Raw genomic sequence first — 22,738 nt, 5'->3', positions numbered from 1 at the left:
AGCTCAGTGGTCCATTAGGTGCTGGGGATACAAAGCGTCACCAGGCACCCTTGAGTTTGCTTTGGGTAAGAGAGGTCGGTCATCCATACACTGAGCCTGGTGGCTGTAGCACCCTAGGATTTTCTCCCTTCCAAAGTCACTTCGTTCACTTCCTTATTCGAAGAAGCCACAAGGTCCACGTAGTTCCCAGGGGCTCAGAAAACTGTCAAAAACGCAGCGCTGTGTGCCCAGTGCCGCACTTGAGATATTTCCAGGAAAGGAACCGGCTTTGTCCTGGCGGTGCCGATTCTCTGAGCTCACCTGAGCTCACCTGCCGGGACACACCTGACGCTTAGCCCAGCGCTGCCCATCAGAGTTAACCAGAAGCTTACGAAACACCCTGGCAGCTCACCTCGACCAAACAGATTCATTTTTGTTTTGGATTTTGGTGGGGCCCTGGCACTGGGAGCACTTTTTTTTTCTTTCTTTCTTTTTTTTTTTTTAGTGTAGCGTTTGGCTCATGGCGAACTTGAGCAGCTGCCACAGAGGTTTCCTATGTACTTCCTGGCCCACACAGCACAGCCCCCCTCACGCGCTACAGGAAGCAGCATAGTGGAGCTTTCCTCACGACCCGTGACCCCGCGTGGACGCTGCACTTGACGTCAGGCCTCGCCCTTGGCGCTGTGCGTGCCGCGGGTTTGGACCACGCCTGCCCCTTTCCGGGTCACACCGAGCAGTTTCACTGACACTCGCCAGGGCTGAGGAGGACGGGCTCGGCGCTTCCGTGTGCCAGGCTTTGCGTGAAGCGCTTTACAGGAGTTAACCCCCTTAGGTCTTGCGTTCCCCGCGCCGGTGTCGGTGCACTTGTTGGCTAGGGCTGTTAAGAAGCTTGTCCAGGGTGGCGTGGTGGATGGGCCCACGCGTGATCCTGGCTCGCGTGGACTTTGCAGTCTGTCTCCACAGTCAGTCCAGGATAGCACTGGGCTGACGGGGAGAAAGAAAAGTCCCCCTGCGTTCGCTCCCGCACAGCGTTCCTGAGCTGAGCTCCTTGCCACCACAGCCCTTGGCCTCCCACGGCAAGCTCATTCCAGCTCTGCTACAAGTGCCCGGAACGCCCTGCCCAGTCCACACCCAGCCAAAGTCTAATCCCTCCCCACCGGGTCAGGTTCCCTGTACTGGCTCCTGACCCGGAAGATCCAGGCCACCCTGACCTCCGCCCTCCCCATTCCCAGGAACCACCTCCGTGGTGCTTTTTGGGCGATGACCCTTAATTTTGCAATTCACGTACTGCTCCTTATTTAATACATGCAAGTATTACCTATTGGCAAAACAGACAGCTCCCCCAGGGACGGAACCCAGTCTCACTCAGCGTGCCAGGCTTCTAGCATTGTACGCCCAGCAGGATGGGTGGGAGAATGGGGGGGCTCCTGTTCCATCAGGGCCCCAGGTCACATCCGACATGGAGAGCAAGGCTGTCCCCTCCTTGTGCTGCTGGGCCGTGTGGTGAGCCTCTTGTTGAATTATTTCCCACTCCTCCCCAAGGGACCGCTTACCCTGCCTCCCAGTGCCCTGGAGCCTGAGGCCCACAGTACGGGATGGGAAACCTTACCGATTTGGGCCCGCCCACCACTTAGTGCTTCGGCAAATCTCTTCATGTTCCTGGGTCAGCCCTGGTTTCCCTGGCACAGCCCCGATCTCTGCTCTTGTCTTGGTGTAAGGATTAAGAATGCACGCACTGTGCTGTGCAAACAGTAGATAGTGCTGTGGCCCTACCTTTCTGCCTGCCATTCCCAAGTTCCACGTAAAAACTGCTGGTTTCCTGCAAGAGCCCGGAGCTCTCCCATCTCCTTTTGCCTTTGGGCCATCTGTTTGCCTGAAATGATCAGCTGCTCGCAGCCCCAGCTATGTGCTGTCTCTCCTGCCCAGCTCCTGCCATGTCTGTGCTAGGCCTGCTTTGGCTGCTAAGCTCCCCAGAAACCCTCCCACAGTGCCTTGCGCTGCCTGATGCCTGGAATTGGCATGATTTTTAATGACACTCATCTACCTTCCTGCACTACAGTGATTGGTGTGGACACCTCATTTCCCTTATTGAACGGGAAGCCTGCTGCTAAGGAAAAGGCCTAGAACTGAACATCTTTGGCTGGCTAATGTAATTGAACATCCACACAGTGGCTAAGATATGCCTCTTATACAGTAGCTATTTCCTGTGATCTCCCCCCACCCCCTCACCCCCCACTTTTTAACTATCTCAGTCCAAGGCTGGGTACTTTATAAAGAAAAGAGGTTTACTTAGCTCCCAGTTTTGAGCTTAGTTTGGAGGCTAAAAGTTAAGATTGGGTGGATCCATCTGCTTGGCCTTGGATGAGGGTCTCCTTGGCTAGGTCACAACAAGTGGAGAATGGAGAAGGAGTTGGCTCTGTGCAGAGGGGCCAAGTGCTTGGCCTCACTGTATAACAGCCTACTCTCTTGAGAACATTAATGTCCTCCAAGAGGAATACCTCCATGTCCCGATGCCCTTGCCCCAGGCCCACTTCTTAGAGGTCCCACCCTCTCTAGATATCACCACACTGGGACCAAGCTACCCAGCACACGAACCTTTGCGGGGTGAGGGGGAGACACACTCAAACCAAAGATAAACCATAGCTGTAGCGTAAAACAAACCACCTCACCTCTGGGTCTCAGTTCCAACATCTGCACCTCATCTCTGTCCCCACGGAGGTCTAACCAGAAGGCAAAAGCCATTTGCAAGCATTTAGTGCAGGGCTACACAGATGAGTGAGCCAAGCAGGGCACAGCGAGGTCACCTGAGGCTAATGGCAGCAGGAATGTCTCTCCTGGACAGGGACCAAGGGAGTTGCACCGATAGCAGTTCTGAACCACAGGTCACAGGGCAGAGGTCGGACAGCCAGAGGGAGCTTCAAAAGAGGTGCAGCCACTACTAGCAACTCCACCTTAGGCTGGCTTCTTCCTTATTCCCACAACCCAACCTCCTGCGCTCTGGTCAAACCCAGCAGGAAGCCAGCAGCAATGGTAGCCTTAAGGGTGACATTGAGCCAAATACGGGGCACAGTAAATGAGGAAAAGAGACCATGGCACAGATCCCAGGGCCCACTCGGCTCCTGAAATATGTGGTTCAACCAATCTGTTGGATAAATAGCTGAACTGGCACATGTATGAGGAAGGTCCTCGTTCATTCTGAAATGTAGGCAGCTGTTTGCAGAAAATATGATCCAAACACTGCTTCCAATATTGTAATTCTTTCATGTTTTTGACAAACATGGCTTTGGGATTTGAAGAAGACGAAGCCTTTATCTTTTGAGTTATTTGCCATAATTCAATTAATAAGACTCCTGATGGCAGCAGTTGGGCAGGTAATAGAATACGGGTGGCGTAAGAAAACATGTTGACTAGCTTACAGCACTAGCTTACAGCAAAGGAAAGGAACGGAGAGGGATGTTATTGTGTAATTATTTCTTGAGCCAACCCAGTTCTGCCTTCCTGCTGTATGGGGAGGCAAAGCTGGGAAAATTCTCAGCCACAGGGAAGCTTTCAAGACACACACACCCCACCACTCCCCCCACCCCCGCATTTCTGGCTGCAGGGCTGGCGAAGACACTGCAGACGCTTTGTTCCCAGATCTGGTTTTCTTCCGCTGACAAGCAGGATGCATAATAAAATGGAATGTGCATGGGGCGCAGGATGGACGGTGAGTGCCTACCGTCTAAACTCCAAAGGAGATTCCAGATCCTCCCTCTAGCCAACAGCTTCAGCTTCTACAAGCCCTGTCTTCAGAGAGCCTCGTGGGGTCACACAGTTTGTTTTCCAGCGATTTTAGTCTTGTTTAGCATGTTTAGAAGCAGAGAAATAGCCCCAAGGGCCATTTTTTTTTTTTCCAACAGCAAGGGCTAGGAACCTGTTTTTCAGTTCCAATGGGCATAGTGATTTTTATTTTTGTTTGTGCCAGTGGACGCACCCAGTGAAACAACGCATGTGCAAATACAACACTCTGGGCATTAGGATGACAACAGACAGGTATGGATTTAGAGCCCAGCAGTTTGGGCGGAGAGATTCTGCTGGCCTCTAGGGAACGTAAGTCTCTCTTCCGCGTCTTCCTTTTGGCACTTGTCACCTTCATTCCCCAGCCCGTCGCTTTCCTAGTCCTATTCGGCAGGGCTGCTGCTCCTGTGGAAGCTTGTCCCTCTTGGTTCTTACTCCAAAGCACGGGATGATGTTAAGTGGGCTGGGTCCCGAGGAGCTTCTGGGTTAGCGCTCTCAGAGTGGATGGAACCAGCCTCCTTCTGCCCAAAGTAAGGCACAGAGAGCCCTGTAGTAAACACTGAATCAGAAGCCCTGGGGAGGGACCCTAGACCTAGGCTTTCTTTCCCCTTTGCAAACCAGGAAAAACCAAAGACATCCAAGCGTCTGCCCTAAGAGAGCAGAGAAATGCTCTTTCCAGGCAGCGTCCTCCATGCTAACGCCCGTCTTCCAGGCTCCCGTAGCCGAGCGCTATTCTGGGAGAGGATGCTGAGGATGTATTCCCTTGGTAAACAACTGAGTCAAGGTGTATCCCATAGACCTCTAAGGGGTCCCAAAGCCCTTCCTGGGACCCAGGAGACCCAAACTCTTATCAAAAGCATCTTAAACACTATTTGCCTTTCTCCCTGTGTTGACAGGTACACAGATGGTACAAAGCAGAGGAGGTGAATCTGTCAGTGCCTTAGCATGAATCAAGGCAGTGACCCCCAAACTACTAGTTGTCATGGAATCGTTTGCTGCCATACAATTACAATTAAAGCAATAAACAAAATGTTTTAGTTGGGGACCGGGATGTGGTGTAGTGGGTAAAGCTGCTGCTGGCGATGTCAGCATCCCATATGGGCTCTGGTTCCAGTCCCAGCTGCTCCACTTCTGATCCAGGCCCCTGCTAATGCACCTGGGAAAGTAGTAGTAGATGGCCCAAGGGCTTGGGCCCCTGCACCCATGTGGGAGACCCAAAAGAAGGTCCTGGCTCTTGACTCGGGACTGGCCCAGCTCTGCAGCCATTTGGGGAGTGAACCAACAGATGGAAGATTCTCTCTCTCTCTCTCTCTCTCTGTGTGTGTGTGTGTGTGTGTCTGTGTCTGTGTCTGTTTCCCTCTCTCTCTGTAACTGTGCCTTTCAAATAAATCTTTTTTTTTTAGAAAAAGTTTTACTTTATAATGTCCTTGATGCATCAGTCAAAATAATTAATTTTATTAAATTGTGATGACTCACTAAATGCTCTTTTAGTTTTATTTATTTGATAGGCAGAATTAGAGAGAGAGAAGGAGGGAGACACAGAGAGATCTTCCATCTTCTGGTTAACTCCCCAAATGGCTACAGCGGCTGGGGTTGGGTCAGACCAAAGCCAGGAGCCAGGAGCCAGGAGCTTCATCCTGGTCTTCCACATGGGTGCAGGGGCCCAAGCACTTGGGCCATCCTCCCCTACTTTCCTGGCACATTAGCAGGGAGCTGGATTGGAAGTGGAGCAGCCAGAACTCAAAGCAACACCCACACGGGATGCCGGTGCTGCAGATGGTGACTTCATCCGCTATGACGCAGCTCTGGCCCCCAGTAAAAGCTCTTTTAAAATCTCACGTAATACTCATGTGAAAGGGGCTGGCGCTGAGGCATAGTAGGCTAAGCCTCCACCTGCAGCTCCAGCATCACATATGGGCACCGGTTCATGTCCTGGCTGCCCCTCTTCTGATCCAGCTCTCTGCTATGGCCTGGGAAAGCAGTGGAAGATGGCTCAAGTGCTTGGGCCCCCGCACCCATGTGGGAGACCCAGAGGAGGCTCCTGGCTCTTAGCTTTGGATTGCCCGACTCCAGCCATCTGGGGAGTGAACCAGCAGATGGATGATCTTTCTCTCTGTCTCTCCCTCTCTCTGTCTGTAACTCTACCTCTCAAATAAATAAATAAAACTATTTTTTAAAAAACTTCATGTAATAGAACAGAACCTATGCACAAAGCACCTCTCCTGGGATTTTGCTGTGATCAGAGTCATCTTGGGGGAAAGCATCTGTGTGATTATTTAACCTGTCAGCTGAACGCGTCGCTTCTTTGAGTACAATTTTTACTTGAAAGAACAATGGACAGGTGATGGCCATTCAGTGGTGGGTACCTGACACCTATTTCCTCAAAAATTAAACTGTCTTTGCCACAACAGGGAAACCAAAAGTATCTGTTGTGACAAAATCTAGATTTGGAAGGTATTATTGTAGTCCCTTCTCTGCCAGTTTCTTTAAATATTTCTGGCTCCTCCTTTAGACCCTCTCCTTTCGAGAATCTCATTACACAGATCTCGTAAGCTTGGTGGCTCCTTCTGTGTCTCCGAGATTCAGTTCATTCTTCTCCATTATGTTCTATTTCTTTTTCTGAGACTTAGTAATCTCAATTGTCCAGCTTCAAGCTCAGGAACTCTTTATTCCGCCTGCTCACATCTGCTGTTGAGTCCTTTAGTGAAATTTTCTTTTTCAGTTATTGCAATTTCCAACTTCAGAGTTTCTATTTGTTCCATATCTATAATTTCTTTCTTTCTTCCTTCCTTCCTTTCTTTCTCTCTCTCTCTTTTCTTTTTCTCTCTCTTTTTCTTTCTCTCTTTCTCTCTTTCTTTCTCTCTCTCTTTTTTTTTTGACAGGCAGACTTAGACAGTGAGAGAGACAGAGAGAAAGGTATTCCTTCCATTGGTTCACCCCCCCCAAATGGCCGCCATGGCCTGATCTACACTGATCCGTAGCCAGGAGCCAGGTGCTTCTCCTGGTCTCCCTTGTGGGTGCAGGGCCCAAGGACTTGGGCCATCCTCCACTGCACTCCCGGGCCACAGCAGAGAGCTGGCCTGGAAGAGGGGCAACCGGGACAGAATCTGGCACCCAGACCAGGACTAGAACCTGGTGTGCCGGTGCTGCAGGTGGAGGATTAGCCTAGTGAGCCACAGCGCTGGCCCCATATCTATAATTTCCCTGTCCTTATTGGAACTTTATCTTTTTGGACATGGCATACTTTAGTTCTCTGAACATATTTTAAAAGGATGATTTAAAGTCTTGGCAAGTCTAGGTGAAGTTTGTGTTCCTGTGTATGGATCATGCTTTGCCTCCTTGCCCATGTAATTATTTTTTTGGTCGAAAACTGAGCATTTTAAACAAAGTAATGTGGCAGCTGTGGAAATGAGATTCTCTCTCTGTCCCTAGGCTTCATGTTGTTTGCTTATTTAGTGACTTTTCTGAGCAAATCCTTTAAAATTTACATTGTTCTTCACCTGTGGCCACTGAAGTTGCCACTGAATTGGCTTCGTGGTCAGATAAATGGTTGCAATGTTCTCACTTTGAACCAAAGCAACCTCCCAGTTGTTGAGGGACTCTGGGTGCATTTCGGGGTGTTCAGCACTCAGCCAGACAGCAGCTCTGCCAAGACCATCACTTCCTGCCAGCGCCAGAGGAAAGGCTTAAGGTCAGTTAGAGGCGAGAGCTTAGAGTCCTACAGCCTTGTGCTAGATCTTTAGGCACGCACCTGAGCATTTCAATGATCCCTATGGACATCTCATTTCTCAGCTTTCCCTTTAAAAACAAGTATTTATTTACTTGAGAGGTAGAGTTACAGACAGAGAGAGGGAGAGACAGAGAGAGAGGGTCTTCCCTCACTGGTTCATTTGCTCAGATGCTGCAACGGCCAGAACTTGGGGGATCCAAAGCCAGGAGCTTCTTCTACGTCTCCCATGTGGGTGCAGGGACCCAAGGACTTAGGCGGTCTTCTACTGTTTTCCCAGGCCATAGCAGAGAGCTGGATGGGAACAGCTGCAGCCGGGGCTCCAATTGGTGCCCATATGGGATGCCAGTGCCACAGGTGGAGGCTTAGCCCACTACACCACGGGGCTTGGCCCCACCTTTCCCTTTTAATTGGCCTATTGTTTGGTCCAATTGTTATTTACTGCCTCAGACCACAATGATGTTAAACAATTTCCTCTGCGGATTTTTTTTTTTTTTTTTTACAGAGTTAGACAGTAAGCGAGAGTGAGAGAGAGAGAGAGACAGAGAGAGACAGGGAGACAGAGAGAAAGGTCTTCCTTCCGTTGGTTCATTCCCCAAATGGCCGCTATGGTCGGACCTATGCCGATCTGAAGCCAGGAGCCAGGTGCTTCGTCCCAGTCTCCCATGTGGGTGCAGGGCCCAAGCACCTGGGCCATCCTCCACTGCCTTCCTGGGCCACAGCAGAGAGCCGGACTGGAAGAGGAGCAACCGGGACTAGAACCCAGTGCCCATATGGGATGCCGGCACTGCAGGTGGAGGATTAACCAAGTGAGCCACGGGCGCTGGCCCCTGTGGCTTTTTTTTTAACCACAGGGGGTGACCTCTCAGATGACAGGAAGTGTCTTGTGGGTGGGGTCTTCCTGGGAGCCACCAGACAGGCTGGAGATGAAGACTCATGGGAAGGGGCCTTTGACAGAGCTCCGATGAGTGCTGTCTCCTCAGAGGCGCCCAGGGTGCCGATTTTCCTCTGTGACTGGAGTCCTGGTTTTCTTTCTTTCGCCATGTCAGCGTCTTGCACAGACCGTACACCTCCATCCACACAGGGCACTTTCAGCGCTACCGCCAAAGGCCTCCAGTGGACTCCCTTTCCCTGCTGGTTTGCACTGCACGGCTCAGCACAGAGTTGCAGATTCTTTGAGAAATGAACACTACTTCCTTCTGTAGATTTTTCATCGCATTAGGGTTGGACCGTGTGTTTAGCATCTCCTTGCCACCTTTTGCACTCTTCTATAATGTTGGGCTCCAGCACACATTCTACACAAGTTCCCCAACTGACTGTTAAGAAACACTTCATTTGCAAAACAACCCATTTATACCCTGTCATGTCCGTTCTCTGGATCACTTCTCCAGGAGCATGCACAGAGTCCCAGCTTCTGAGCCACAAGCTCGGTTTCCTGTCCCAGCTCTGTGCCTACCCGCTTCGTCATCTTGCAGAAATCACTCAACTCCTTGAGCTGCAATTTTGCATGTGGTGGGCAGACAAGTGTTCAACACTTGCCGGTTTCTTTGCCCAATTTTTTCCCTGTCTTCTTTAGGATGCTGAGATAATTGTCAAGGATATGTCAGTCTCAAGGCATAACTCAAAGGCATTAATTAGCCAGTAAGATGTGAATTATACTTAATCTAGCTCCTTGTCCTCTTTCCTGAGTGGTCTTAAGATGGATTGCAAATTTTGTATCAATTAAAACACATGTCCCATAAAATTATATATCATCAAATTATGAAAACCTCCCGCCTGCTTATTTAGTCATTAAGAAATTAAATATACTTGTACTGAGCCCAATTATTTCCTTCATGTTTTTCCAAGATTCTTTTCACGTTCTCTCCTGGATTCTTGGGAACCACCTCCGCCTCCCTCCTCTTTTAGTTTCTTCCCTGGAATTCTGTGCCTTCCAGCCTCATCTTCTCTTTCTCTTTCTTCTTCGCCCACAAGGCTTGGTGACACACCTCAGGGTAGGTGGGGCCTCTGGCAGAGGGCTTGTGGTCAGCCAGTCTGACCACTTGGGATTTCCCAGTGGACCACAATGCCCTCTTAGGCTCCCTGGGAGCTCTTCGCTGAGGCCGATTCTCCAAGAATTAACTGAATTGTTCATGCAGAGCATGATGCGGGTAGTGTGAGACAGCAGCGGAGGCAGGTGTCTTGTCTGAAAAGATTCAGCTTGAAGTGAGGAGACTGAAGCCTGACTAAAGAGAAGGGGGGTGAGGATGTCACCATTGATGGGCCAGGGGCGGCTTCTATCAGAATGGCCATGGGGTTTAAAAGCAGGTTCTCAGGCCCTACAACCAGGGATTCTGAGCCAAGAAGTTTCTTTTTCTTTTCTTTTCTTTTTTTGAACAGGCAGAGTAGACAGTGAGAGAGAGAGAGACAGAGACAGAGAGAAAGGTCTTCCTTTTTGCCGTTGGTTCACCCTCCAACGGCCGCCACCAGCACGCTGCAGCCAGCGCACTGCGCTGATCCGAAGCCAGGAGCCAGGTGCTTCTCCTGGTCTCCCATGTGGTGCAGGGCCCAAGCACCTGGGCCATGCTCCACTGTACCCCTGGGCCATAGCAGAGAGCTGGACTGGAAGAGGGGCAACCGGGACAGAATCCGGCGCCCCGACCGGGACTAGAACCCGGTGTGCCGGCGCTACAGGCGGAGGATTAGCCTAGTGAGCCGCGGCGCTGGCCCTGAGTCAAGAAGTTTCAACAGAGCTCTCTGCAGGCTTCTTGAGAAGCTGTGGTACTTGGTCTTGGTACTTCCGCATTCTCGCACAACACAGGTAGCAGGAAGTGTCTGCCGTGATTTGTCATCTGGGCCTCTGAATGACTGTGAGATAGACTGAAGCAGGTACTGTTCCCCCCCCGAAAGCTGTCTTACTCATTCTTCCTGTGCCATCAGCCGAAGTGAAGTCAGGGAGCAGCTACAGACCAGGTTGGCCAACCTCAGCCATGGCAAGGGGCTTCCGCTGGGGATCCAGGTTCTCAGCTCAACTAGGCATCAAGGAATTAGGCTCTGACTTCTGGAATGAGTACCCCGTGATTCAGGACTTAGGAGCACCTATTGGCTGGAGGAGGCACAGGACTCCCCACAGTGAGGAAGAAGAAGGGTAAGACAGACGGATCTAGCTGCCTGAATCCAGGGCAGACTCCTAAGTAGACCTCTGTGCATGGTTTACAGTGAGGACAGTCAATAAAGATCAAAGCGTTACATCTCCGTCCAAGCCAGACCCGCAGCTCCTGCCTTCTGGAAATCACCGTGGACTTCGGAGCTCAATAATACCCGGAGTGGGGTCAGCGAATCTCAGATGAGAAAGACTGCAACTTACCAAGCAAGGGTAGCAAGCCTTTACTGGGACCGCAGAACCTGGGGAAGGGGCCCTGAGAGCAAGGAAGCCTGCGCTGGGTTCTGGGTGTCTCCAGTCGACAAAGGAGGAGCTATGGGAGCCCTGGCTGTCCTGGAACAGGGTGAGCAGGCTCAGTCTGGTCCAGGATTCTGTCCCTCGCATGCTGGCCCAAAGCCCAACACCTGGCCTGATCTGTGTTGGGCAGCACAGCATGTGGACGTCAGTTTCCAGCCAGTGGGGATCACGGCGGGGGTTTAGACCTTTAGGTCATGCTAAATTAAAGAGGAAATGGCACTGTCCTCTGGACACATAATCCTATTATGGTATTATCTTTGCAGTGCCCTGGCAAGAGCCATGCCTTCCTAGCGTGGTCTTCAGAAGAGCTATTGCTCAAGCCGTTCCACAGCAAGTAGCAGAATACATTAGTGACTTGCGCACAACATCTCACTCCAGAAAAATAATGACCATAGCATAAAGAGGACTTACAATAACAGAAAAAACCAGAATATAAACCATTTCCCCCATTCATCTAAACACATCTCAGCATTGCCAGTTTGGAGGAAGGTTGTGGGCAGCTGCAAGGGGGAAGGTGGGGCTTCCCAGAGTTCTCTCCACTGTGGCCTGGGACCTGCACACCCTTAGCCGGATGCAGTAAAAGAATGGTCGTTTTGGTTGCAGGCCACCACATGGGAAATGTGGGCATGCACGTGCAGGCGTGGCACACTCACCTGTCTTCCTTTCCTCCCAGCTGTACCGCGGACGATGCTGCTGTTTATCAGGTCACGGCTAAGAACTGCTTCGGGATGATCTGCTGCTCTGCTTCCATTGAGGTCCAGCGCTCAGCAGAGAACCCCCAGCTCTCTTCTACCCTGGAAGGTGACAGGGACGCAGGTTGGGAACAGGAAACAGGGACACATGAAGAGGGAAGTGCAAATCAAACTGACAAGGAAGAATGTCCTTGGGAGGAGGAAGGAAGCATCTCTCGGGGTACGCCCCTGACCGCTGGTTCCGACCCCCACAGACTCAACTGTCCACACTCACTCCAGCTACGGGCCACGGACGCCACTCATGCATCCAGTTCTGAAATTGTCCCGGATGTTAAAGACGCGAGGCAAAACAGTAACACAGAGGACTTGCTAGATGGGTTGTGTTTTCTCCATTCAACAAATACTCCCGACAAACAAGATGAGAGTTGTCCCCAGACGGGGCATTCCCAAGTAGCACAGCCGATGGGTGATGGCCTCAACGCCAGTGGCCCTAGTGATGCAGAGTCAGCCTCCCGTCATCAACAGCCCAAAGCACACAAGTACATCAGCTGCAGCCTCCCGCTCTCCCTGGTGACCGAATGCCTTCACCCAAGAGCCAGCGCCCCGGACCACGAGCAAGTCAGCCCACAAGTTTCCAGCGAAGACTCCGACAGTGACTATGAACTCTGCCCAGAGATAACCCTAACCTACACGGAGGAGTTTTCAGATGATGACCTGGAGTATCTGGAATGTTCCGATGTTATGACGGATTACTCTAATGCAGTCTGGCAAAGGAACCTGCAGGGGACTGAGCATGTTTTTTTATTAGAAAGCGATGACGAAGAGGTGGAATTCAGTGAGTGTGGCCTGGGTGGGCGTGAGCATTTCCTAAGTGTAATGGGTTGTGGGCCTCGGGTGTCGGGTGACACCGGGCCTATGGATGCCACTGCTGGCTTCTGTGGTCATCACTCACAACCCCAAGAAGTGGGGACGAGGAGCAGCAGCGCCTGCAGGCCCAGCTCCCCGGCCCTGTGGACGCTGGGACCTCACCCCGCAAGACCAGCCCCGCGGAAGGAACAGGGGAGCGCTCCAGCACCCCCCGCGGCTTCCGAGGCTGCTGAAAATGATTATCCAGGAATTCAAGGAGAAACCAGAGACAGCCACGAAGCGGGAGAGGAGTTACCCGGCGACGTTCTGCTAACCACGGAGAGAGCAGTGGTAGAGAAGGAGTCGGAGCCCTGGGCTGGGGGGTCGGGGATGATGCAGTGCCCGGGGACTGTGGGGGAGAGGGACTCGGGGAGCAAGCAGGGCTCCCAGAAACCTCCCAGGGGGAGGCGCCTGGGAACAAAGGGAAGGCCCAGGCAGCTGAGGGCCAACCTGCCAGAAAGCGCTCCGGAGTCCTCGGATCTCCTCCATCCCTGGGACACTGCTGAGCACCCACCGATCTGGAGTGCTGTGAGAGGGGCTCCCCTGGCCAGGGCAGACGCTGCTGCCGGGACTGCCCGTGTCCGCGCAGGGGAACATGCTACACCAGCCCAGACACAGCGAGACGCCAAACCCCCTCCCACGCCCGCAGCCTCACTCCCCCAAGGAAGGGATGCAAGCCTTGCAGAACAGATGCAGGGGAATGACCCGATGGAAAGAAGCCAGGTTCCAGACCACAGCGATCCTCTTCAGGTAAGACTCCTCGCTTTCCAAATCACGAGGCAAAAGGTACGTGTGCGTGTGTGCGTGTGCGTGTGTGTGAGTGTTCCTTCATGGCACAGACACGGAGGCCGTGCCATCGTGTAAATCAGAGTGAGTCTCCAGAGACCGTCAGGGCACTTGTGAATGACAGCTGCTGCTGCGAGGAAGGAAATCTGGTTTTGTAAAAAGACCCAGATAAACCCTCAGCCATCCTAATTATAGCAGGAGGCCGAGAGGAGGGAGAGCCACTAATGGGCTCCTGGACAGCTGGAGAAAGAAACCCGAGACTTTGTCTACTGCACGCATTTCACCAGGCAATGCCACTGTTCAGAAAGTTTCTCCAGCAAATGTTTTGGGGGTAGCCTCAAAAAAGGGGGGGACATTTCTTTTTAGTCATTTTTGGGGGTTTACTTGGAAGATGGCAAGTTTTGGCTTTCATCAGAATTCATCGTGCAATGGAAGATTTCAGTGTTTCCAAAAGACTTGCAGAATTCTCCCGATGGGGCTGGGGGAGGTAGACAAAGCAAGGTTTGCTGTGCCAGTGGGGGTGTTTCTGATTGAACATTTGTTTTATTTTGCTTTTCTTAGACCACAAAGCGAGGCTTAAAAAAACTCACCAGGACTCGGGGATATATTTTAAAGAGATGGAATTACATTCATGAGAATAGTTATCATGCAAAGGAAGTTATGCTTGATACACAACTTATATATATTTTGAATTGTAAGTGGATTTTGCACTGATACTGTCCTATGGCTAAGGGTTGACTTTTGAAAATGAATGCCTTTAAAAAGTCATTGATTATCTTCATTGGAGGTTGTGTACCTCTTCAAATTTGTGGTAAGGACTTAGTATTATTTTTATGGTAAAGACTGCCTAGACTCCAAGGAAAATGAAAGATTCCCAAGTGTCAAGTCATTGAATTCTCTGTGAGACAATTAAAAAAAATCAATACATTGATTTCCAAAGACCCAGTGGTAAAATAACCAAAGGATCTCCAGATCCGAGCACACCCCCCTGTCCTGCTGGCCACAGTGGCCAGAGAAAAGCTGCATTTCTACTGCACGTTCTGCAGGAGAGCCAGCTTGGTCCTCTTCAGTTCTTTAACCCACACGCCATGGAGCAGCTCACACACCAACAGCTACAGACAAGCTTACAGAGCTGGGTTCTCCAAATGCGCATGCAAAATGTAGTGGCAACATGAATCGGTTTCCTGCCAGTGAATGAAACATTTCCTTTTCTGTTCATCAAATATCTTCCTAACTCACCTCAGTTGTTTATTCATTTAGGACAGGTTAAAGGTATGGGGGAGGGGGTAGGATTATGGGGCCCAAAAGGAGTATATGGAGGGACGGGGGCAATCAACAACGGGAGTTTTAGACCCACTCTTGTGGGAGGCAATTTCTAGCTGATGGAAGGAGTCCCTTTTCATGCTCAGCTCGTACCCTAAACTGAATTCTGAGACAGAGCAGTCCAGTCAACTTCAGCCTCCCTGTTTATTAGTGATGCAGCCCAAAGAACCCGGCCATGTCAGGGCCAAGGTCACCCGTCCTGAGCACTCTCTGGAACTTCTTGTGGGGATCTTTTGCTTACACAGGCATGCATTCATGAATATACAAGAGTACCTCAAAAAGGCTATGGAAGATGGAAGTAAAATACAAGTTAACTTTGATGCTCCAAATTTAGAAATCCATGCCTATGAGGCATCTCCAAAGAGGTCATAGCAAATGCATACTAAAGATTCCAAAAAGCTTTTTGCACAAAGTAAACCTAGCTTTCAATTCAATTCTGTTTTTTCTCGAACTCCCTGAGGTACGCTCACATCTCTGCCACACTGCCATCAGCTCAAAGCCTGACCCGGGTTTTGGAGGTGTGACTAAGGCACTGATCCCATAACTCATCGTTGTTCTGAAAGCAAACCCAAGAGCTTGCATTTTCTGTAGGGAGCAGGGACTGTGTCTCACCTGGCGGTGCTCACTAGCAGAGCGGACCTCTCACTCAAGGGACAGTGAAAAACTTGAATGGCAGGTGAGATTCAAAAGCCGTTCTGGGCAGCCTTTTAGAAATAGGATTTTTGTTTCTGTGGGATACATTTTCCTTTGACTAAAGGAGAAAGACTTTGCCACAGGACTGGCATATTAGAGAAAGGAGAGTCCTTTGCCCAAGCCAAAAGTTTCCATTTAATTGTAGGAGGTGCCTGTATTTCTTGGACAGGTAGACAATGTGCCCAGATTTACAGCAAATGGCCAAATGCTATTGTCAATGTGTCACAGAGGCACTGGCGGATCATTGGGAACTAAACACAGCTGTTTATAAGACTGTTAAAAAAAGATTGCCGAATCTTTCCATAACTGAGTCCAAAGACATGTCAATGTTTGGTCTCAGAACCCTCAACGCCTGTAAGAACCTAAAAATCTCACATGGTTAAGAATCCTGGATCGGGACTAACATTAATACATTTGCCTCATTCACTTACCTTTAGGAGTCTTTTGGGAGAGACAGTGAGCAGAAGCTTCCCTTTTAATATTTTATCTTCATCTGCATAGTGCTTTTAGCATTCTGAGAAAATCCCATCCCTCTGCTTTCCTGTCTTACAAACAAGGCAAATACTGCAGACTGTCTCCTGCCTAGACCCATGTCTCCAGGTGTATTTATTTTCTGTCTTCCTTTTTCTCTTTTCCGATCAAGGCCATCTTGCTAGGATTTGTCTTGAAATAGTACTCAGCCAGGCTAGGATTGGAAAGCCCCCAGTTTCTCTACATTTATGGAAGACTACAAAACTAATCCCAGTTAGGGAGTGGAAAATAGAGAGGGTACCCCAGGCTAACTTGAATCATCTTCAAGGGTCATACTGCCAATCCTTCATCTTGGTTTGGAGCTCACTTTCCTGATCCAACTCAGCAGCTAGGCCTGACAGCCCGCCCATCTTGGGTTTCTTTCCCGGCCACACTGTGGGTAAAATCATCTGTAGTCTGAAATCCAAAGTGCTGTGTCGCCTTCCGTATGCACAGGCGCACAGCATCACCGCAGAGGTTTGCACTTCTGTCTGGGGTCATGGGGTCAACAGTGTACAGTATGGAAATGTATTCTTGGGTCCTGGTAGTTAAGAATCTTCTGGATCAGGCAACACCACTAAGCATAGAAGGTGATCTGTGATGGGAGGTGATATGTTCACTGACGTATGCCAAGTGCCTGAAATAGCGCTTGCCACACAGTAGGCGCTCATCACAGACTAAATACATAGCTATAGAACTGGAGTACATGCTGAATATCTGTTATTTGAAATGCTTGGGATTGTTTTGGGTTTTGCATAGACACAATGAGATACCAGGGGAGGAGACCCATTTTCTCATCCCATCAACAATGTATGAGGGTCCAGTTTCCCCACACCCTCACCGGCACATGGTGGTACAATATTTTTCCTTTTATTCTAGCCACTTTGATATCAGTTTAGCAATATTGCATCACGGTTTTCATTTGCATTTCCTAACTATTAATGATGCCGAGCCTTTCTTTCATGTGCTTATTAGCCTATTACATATCTTCTTTGATAAAACTTCTGTTGGATCCATTTTCTTATTCGATTTATTATGGTTTTGACAGTTTTATACGTATTCTAGTCCTTTGTTGGTGTGCAAAAATTTTCTCCCTATTCTATCTTGGCTTTTCATCCCCAGCACAGGGACTTTTCATGGAAAAAAGTTTTTCATTTTGATGGAGTTCAGATTACCCATGTTTTCCTTTTATGCATTGTGCTTTTTGTGTCAAGTCTAAGAACTGAGATCCTGAAGATGTTCCTCCATGTTTTTGTCTGTAGGTTTTATAGCTTTATGTTGTACATTGAAGTCTATGGCTTGTTTTGGTTCTTATGCAAAGTGAGGTTTAAGTTGAGGTTCTTTTTTGCCTATGAATGTCCAATTTTTCCAGCACCATTTATTGTGAAGGCTTTTTGTCTATTTTTAAAAAGAACACTTAACAAACTGCCAGGCAGCAGTAAATGTTCCATAAAGGTATCAGCTTCTCACCCCTTCTTTGAGGTGAGACCAAAGCTCATGGCCACTTACCTGCTGGGGATTTTACCAGGATGACATCAACCTCGTGGCCAAGAGCTGGGTCCAACCAGAAAGAGTGGCCCAGATGAACCTGTCACACTGAACAGATAAAGAGTCCACTTGAACTAGAGGTCAGAGAAACAGTGTATTCCGGTTTCTAAAGAGCAGTTATCAGGACTATGCATCATTTGGAAAGAAGGAGACAATGTGGATGCCGCACAGTTCCTATGTTTGCCCTCCCTCCAAGGATTGATTTAAACAGAAAGCCAAAGGCTAGGAGAGACCTGGAGTCCAAGTTAACCTTGGCCTTGAACACGCCTCCTAAGGTGGCCACCTGCCACCCTAGCTCACCAGCTCCTAGCTGTGTTTCAATCACTTGGCCTCTTCTGGGCTGAGCAGATCTGAGCTGATGGTGTAGGAACTTCTTGTAAAATCTAGATTCAGCCTAGCTGGGCAGGAGGTGCGAAACAGCCTCATGGAAATCCACACGCTGTGTAGTAACAGGCAGGGCACACATGGGAAAGTACACGTGGCCTTCTCGAAACACAGCTTCTGGATGTGGGACAGAACAACCTGAGATTATGAATTTACTTGAATAATAGAATGTGTCTGCCCAAACTGACAACTGTTTGAACAAATGACTTCAGAGACTTGAGCAGCCCCAACCTCTCCCTAATTGCTCATCTCTCAGCACGTGGCAGCCTGGCAGTCTACCTCTTGTCAGCACCACTCCACGGCCCAGGAGTAACACAAACATTTGTTTTGTTTTTCATCACAAAGCCTGCTGGGCCCCTTCTGCCATTCACTGTCCCAGACTTGCAGGATCCCTTAATGCCCAGGCTCACTGCAGCAAATACACTCAGTCTGTGTTAAATAATCAAGGAAAAGCCATTAGGACCCACAGCCTTACTGGCCGTGTGCTGTAGACCAGCTGGCGACGAATGCAGATTCCCTGGCCCTGGTCCAGCGCTCTGGAATCAGAACCTGCATGTTACACAGATTCCTGGGTGATCCCATGTGCCCTGAAGTTCTGGCAGCCCTGGTCACAGAGAACAATGTCTTCCTCATTGTAGAAAAGACCCCAGGCAGGGGCCTCAGCCCTTCCTCTACCTGGACTCACCTGGGAGCTTCCAAACACTTAGCTGCCTGAGTCGCGCAGCGTGGCTTGGGCATTGGGAGGTTTAAAGGCTCCCAAGTGATTCTCTACACCTCCCGGGCTGAGAACCCTGGAGGGGTTCCAAAGCCACATGTGCTATCTTCCAAGTGTCTTCAAAAAGTTCATGGAAAAGCAGGGATTCCAAAATTCCTTTGTACCAGAACAAACTATCTTTTATTAATTCTATTTTCCAAAAACTTTCGAAGCACCCTCCTAGAGATGCTCAAGTCCCTCCCAGAGGTCCTGAGTTTACTAGGTTGGGGGTGGGGGTGCCCAGCCGTGGACCCCACGTGACTGGGAGGCACGGTGTTGCACAGTGAAAGGGAAGAGTTGTCTTGGGTGCTCAAGTTCCACTGTGCTGAGCAGGGCAGTACTTTGGGGCTTTCTCAGGGACTCTAGAAGGCGCCCCCTGACTTCTTACAATCTTAGCCAAGGAAGGAAACCCAGTTCATTCCAGGTGATTTGTATAATAGAAGTGATGGGTCGTCTTTGCATGGAAGATACTCTCTGTCCTACTGTGATAGCTGCATTTCCCAAACACCTCGTTTTCGGCAAAAGCACATAGAGATACTGGTAAGGGCTTCTGGGGGAAAACAGCAGTCCCCTCAGGTCACCTAGGAAACAGAGCACTTCAAGCCAAAGACCAACGGAAGCAAAATGGAAACGGAAACCCACGGACATACGGGGACCGGCCAGGGAGGCGGCTCAGGCTGCCTGGGGGCTGCGCGGTGGACGCTAAACCCGCACAAGCGCAGAGCAGCAGTTCTGCCAATCCTTCGGTACAGCACGCCGGAGGCCGCTGAGCACTCAGAGGCAGACGTGGGCCTGAGTCCGCGTGGGTGCTGCTCAGCGCGCCTGGGAGGCCAGGCACGCACACCTTGCTGAGGTCCCTGCCGCCTGGGTGAGAAGGCTTTTTCCTTTCCTGATCAAGATTCTATCACTGGGGCCGGCCATTCGGGCTCCCTCTGTCCAGGAAACACTGCAGGTGAACGAACACCGCATCTCTGTTACAGGGACACCACTCCCGCGAGACCCATCTCAAAATGCAACTCATTACGGAAACGTGCCACAGCGGAGGGGCTGCCCTGAGGCCCCGCACGGCTCCTGCTGCTCAGGTGGTCCGGGTCTGCTCAGGGGACCCAGGGCAGGGTGTCCAACTGAGGGCTTGGATTAACTGCACTGGAGTCACCTGCTGAGGTACAGGTTAAAAAACAGCAAGTCTTTAGGTTTTACCCCAGACTCGCTGAGCCTGCATTTGTAACAAGCTGAGCCAGTCTGGGAGACTCTGGGCTTAATTAGATGTGGAGTGAACATGAACTTGCCACGTTTCTGTAAAGGTTCTCGGGAATCTGGGAACCACAGGACGCAACCTCTTTGCCCTCAGAGGAAAAAGAAAAAAATTCCCCCATTGGGATCTTCCTGGGCTTTCTAGTTGGCGCACTATCCATGCTGCTTGCTCTTCACCTGTCCGGTCAACTGAAATAAACCAGATCCTGATTTATTGTAACTAATCCAAAACAGGTGTGCCACTTGCAGCTGAGTTTTATTTTGAGGAGCTGTGTGGTGACAGAAATTTGGGTGGCAGAAGGGGAGCCTGGTGAGAGGAGGGTCCCTTGGCAGCTAGGGCAGGATTTTGTCCCTGTGACAAATCTCTCACCACTGTAACAAATCTCTCACCGCTGCCTGGGGTTGGAGCTGGGGGCTGCAGTCAGTGCTGTGTGGTTTTATTTATTTGCTTATTTTTGAGCTATGATTAAAGATGAACTTGTACTTCTGAAAAGGGGTGGAAAAAACATAAAAATAACCAACCAACCAAATATCAAGACAAATGCTAAAGCTATGGTGATCCTAGCAGTGTGATAGTAGCCCTTGTAGATCAATAGATAAACCAAACTGGGTAGGGCGTAGAGAACCCACCACATATGGGAGTTGGATTCATGGTGGCAATAACAGCCTGCCAGCCAGCAGGCAAAAACACATTGTCCAAGCCAACATAGTCAGCCATAGCAAGGAGGAGACATCTGTGCCTGCCCAGGGATCTGAATCAACCCTCAACATGGAGACGAAAATAAAAATGCTAAGCTACAAACGCCTGGGAAAATTACTGGAAGCTGTTTGTACACCCTTGAAGGGATAAAGTCTTCTTGAAACATGAAGAACAAAAATCAACACTTGGTAATTTTTTGATTACCCCGAGATAAAATTTTCTAAATAAGAACAACAACCAGAAAAAAAAATCCACAAATAAAAGAAAAGGCACACACTTGGGGGAATATGTGGAAGACAATGATTAATTTCCAAAATAAATAACACTCCTAACAACTGAAAAAAATTTTAAGGTCAATAAATTTGAATTTCAAAGGAGAAATAATCAATAAATTTATGATGTTCAATCTCACGTGTAGTTAGGAAAACAAAATTTTAAAAATTATAGGCTCTTTCACCCATCAGATGGAGGAGGGTGATACTAAGTTGAGATTTGGGGAAATGGTCATTGCCAGCAAAAACATACTTTGGCAATATCTTTTTAAAATTAAAAGGGCATTACCTATGCAGCAGTTTCACTTCAAAAATCTCATCTTGGGAAATTCTTGCTCACAGGCCCAAGGAGATATGTTTGCAGGATTGTCTGTGTAGGTCAGCATTCACAGAGAAATGGCTCAATAGAACATTCCACAGAGGGAGAGGGGCACATTGCAACACAGCACCAACCACACCATACCATATGCCCCAAACCAACCTATAATGGCACATGATATTTGTCCATAGGTAGATAAATATGCATTTGTATTTTTTAAGTCTAGAAATGTATACACCAAAGTGATAATGGCGGCTAACTCCACGGAGGGAAGAAGTCTAGCTCTCAGAGACGTGTTTTCATATCTTTTAAAGGAGATGGTAGTTATTTACTAGTGGTATTATAGATAAATAACTGATTAAAAAAGAAAGAGAGAAACAAACTAAGATCTGTCAATATTTGACGTTGGTGCTGGCTCTGTGTTAAGCAGAGCAATTTCTCTCCGCCCTGGGCCTCGTAAAGGGATGAGACGTGAAGGTTTCTAAGTTCCCTGCGCGCTGAAGTCCTGCATCAACTGCCAGAAACTATCAGAGGGAAAGATTAATTGTTGCCCTCAGGGTGAGACAAGGCTCTCATGACCATAAAAGGAAACACAAATCGATAAAGACGTAAGGATTCTGCACCAGAGAACTCTGCCATACACAGAATTCCAGAACCAAGGAGCATGCAGAAAAGCACCTGTAATGTCGAGGCAGGGCAAATGATGGAAGAAACGCAGAGCAGGTCAATGAAAAGTGGCAAAGGACTCAAAGAGGCAAGGCGTAAACCCATCATCAGTGTAGCAGCTCCGTTCCCCTCTCCTCCCCCACCCCCATCCCTTCATCCCCTCCCCCATCTCAGCTTTCACAGATATTGTCTTAAGCTGATGCTCTATCTTGCTGAGAAGACTGTGAAAAAACAGGTGTTCTCCTACACTGCTGGTGGGAGGAGTGCAGGTGGGTTCCAAGTTTCGTGATGGCCAATCAGCAATATTTAGTACGATGTAAATTATGCCCCGGCGATTAATCTAATGAAATTATCCAAAGTATAAACAGAGCCATCTGGACAAGAATTTTTATTCCTGAAGCGTGATTTATAGTAAAGCAACACTGGGAACAATGTAGCTCTTTAATGGTAGGGGAATGATGAAATAAATTGGGAACGCTATGCAGCCACTTCAAACCATGCTTTGTTTTTGTTTTTTGACAGGCAGAGTGGATAGTGAGAGAGAGAGAAAGGTCTTCCCTTTCCGTTGGTTCACCCTCCAATGGCCGCTGCGGCCAGCGCATCTCGCTGATCCAAAGCCAGGAGCCAGGTGCTTCTCCTGGTCTCCCATGCGGGTACAGGACCCAAGGACTTGGGCCATCCTCCACTGCCTTCCCGGGCCATAGCAGAGAGCTGGCCTGGAAGAGGGGCAGCCGGGATAGAATCCGGCGCCCCAACTGGGATTAGAACCTGGTGTGCCGGCGCCGCAAGGCGGAGGATTAGCCTGTTGAGCCACGGCGCGGGCCAAACCATGCTTTCAAAATATTTAAGGATCTGGGAAAGTGCTTGTAAACAAGTGACAAGGTGCTGGGTATGTCATTGCTTCCCTTGAGAGCTGTATGGTGTCGTGAGACAAAGATTCAGCTCTGTGCCTGGGTCACACCTTCTGGGCACTGGCAGTCCTTAAGCCAAGGCCTTGGTCGCGTTTCTG

At 49.4% G+C, this 22,738-nt stretch overlaps 1 protein-coding gene across 1 annotated transcript in view; it reads left to right on the top strand.

Annotated features, from left to right (window-relative positions):
- ALPK2 (alpha kinase 2) overlaps positions 1-22,738 on the top strand; it is a 116,432-nt gene that overhangs the window by 34,463 nt on the left and 59,231 nt on the right. Inside the window, exon 4 of the mRNA XM_062200033.1 lies at positions 11,596-13,270. Coding sequence (XP_062056017.1) covers positions 11,596-13,270 — 1,675 coding nt within the window. The remainder of the gene's footprint in view (positions 1-11,595; positions 13,271-22,738) is intronic.

Source organism: Lepus europaeus, chromosome 9, assembly GCF_033115175.1.
Source record: "Lepus europaeus isolate LE1 chromosome 9, mLepTim1.pri, whole genome shotgun sequence".
Taxonomy (NCBI): Eukaryota; Metazoa; Chordata; class Mammalia; order Lagomorpha; family Leporidae; genus Lepus; species Lepus europaeus.
The sequence above is the reverse complement of the archived record's forward strand: the minus strand, read 5'-3'. Positions and strand labels throughout refer to the sequence as shown.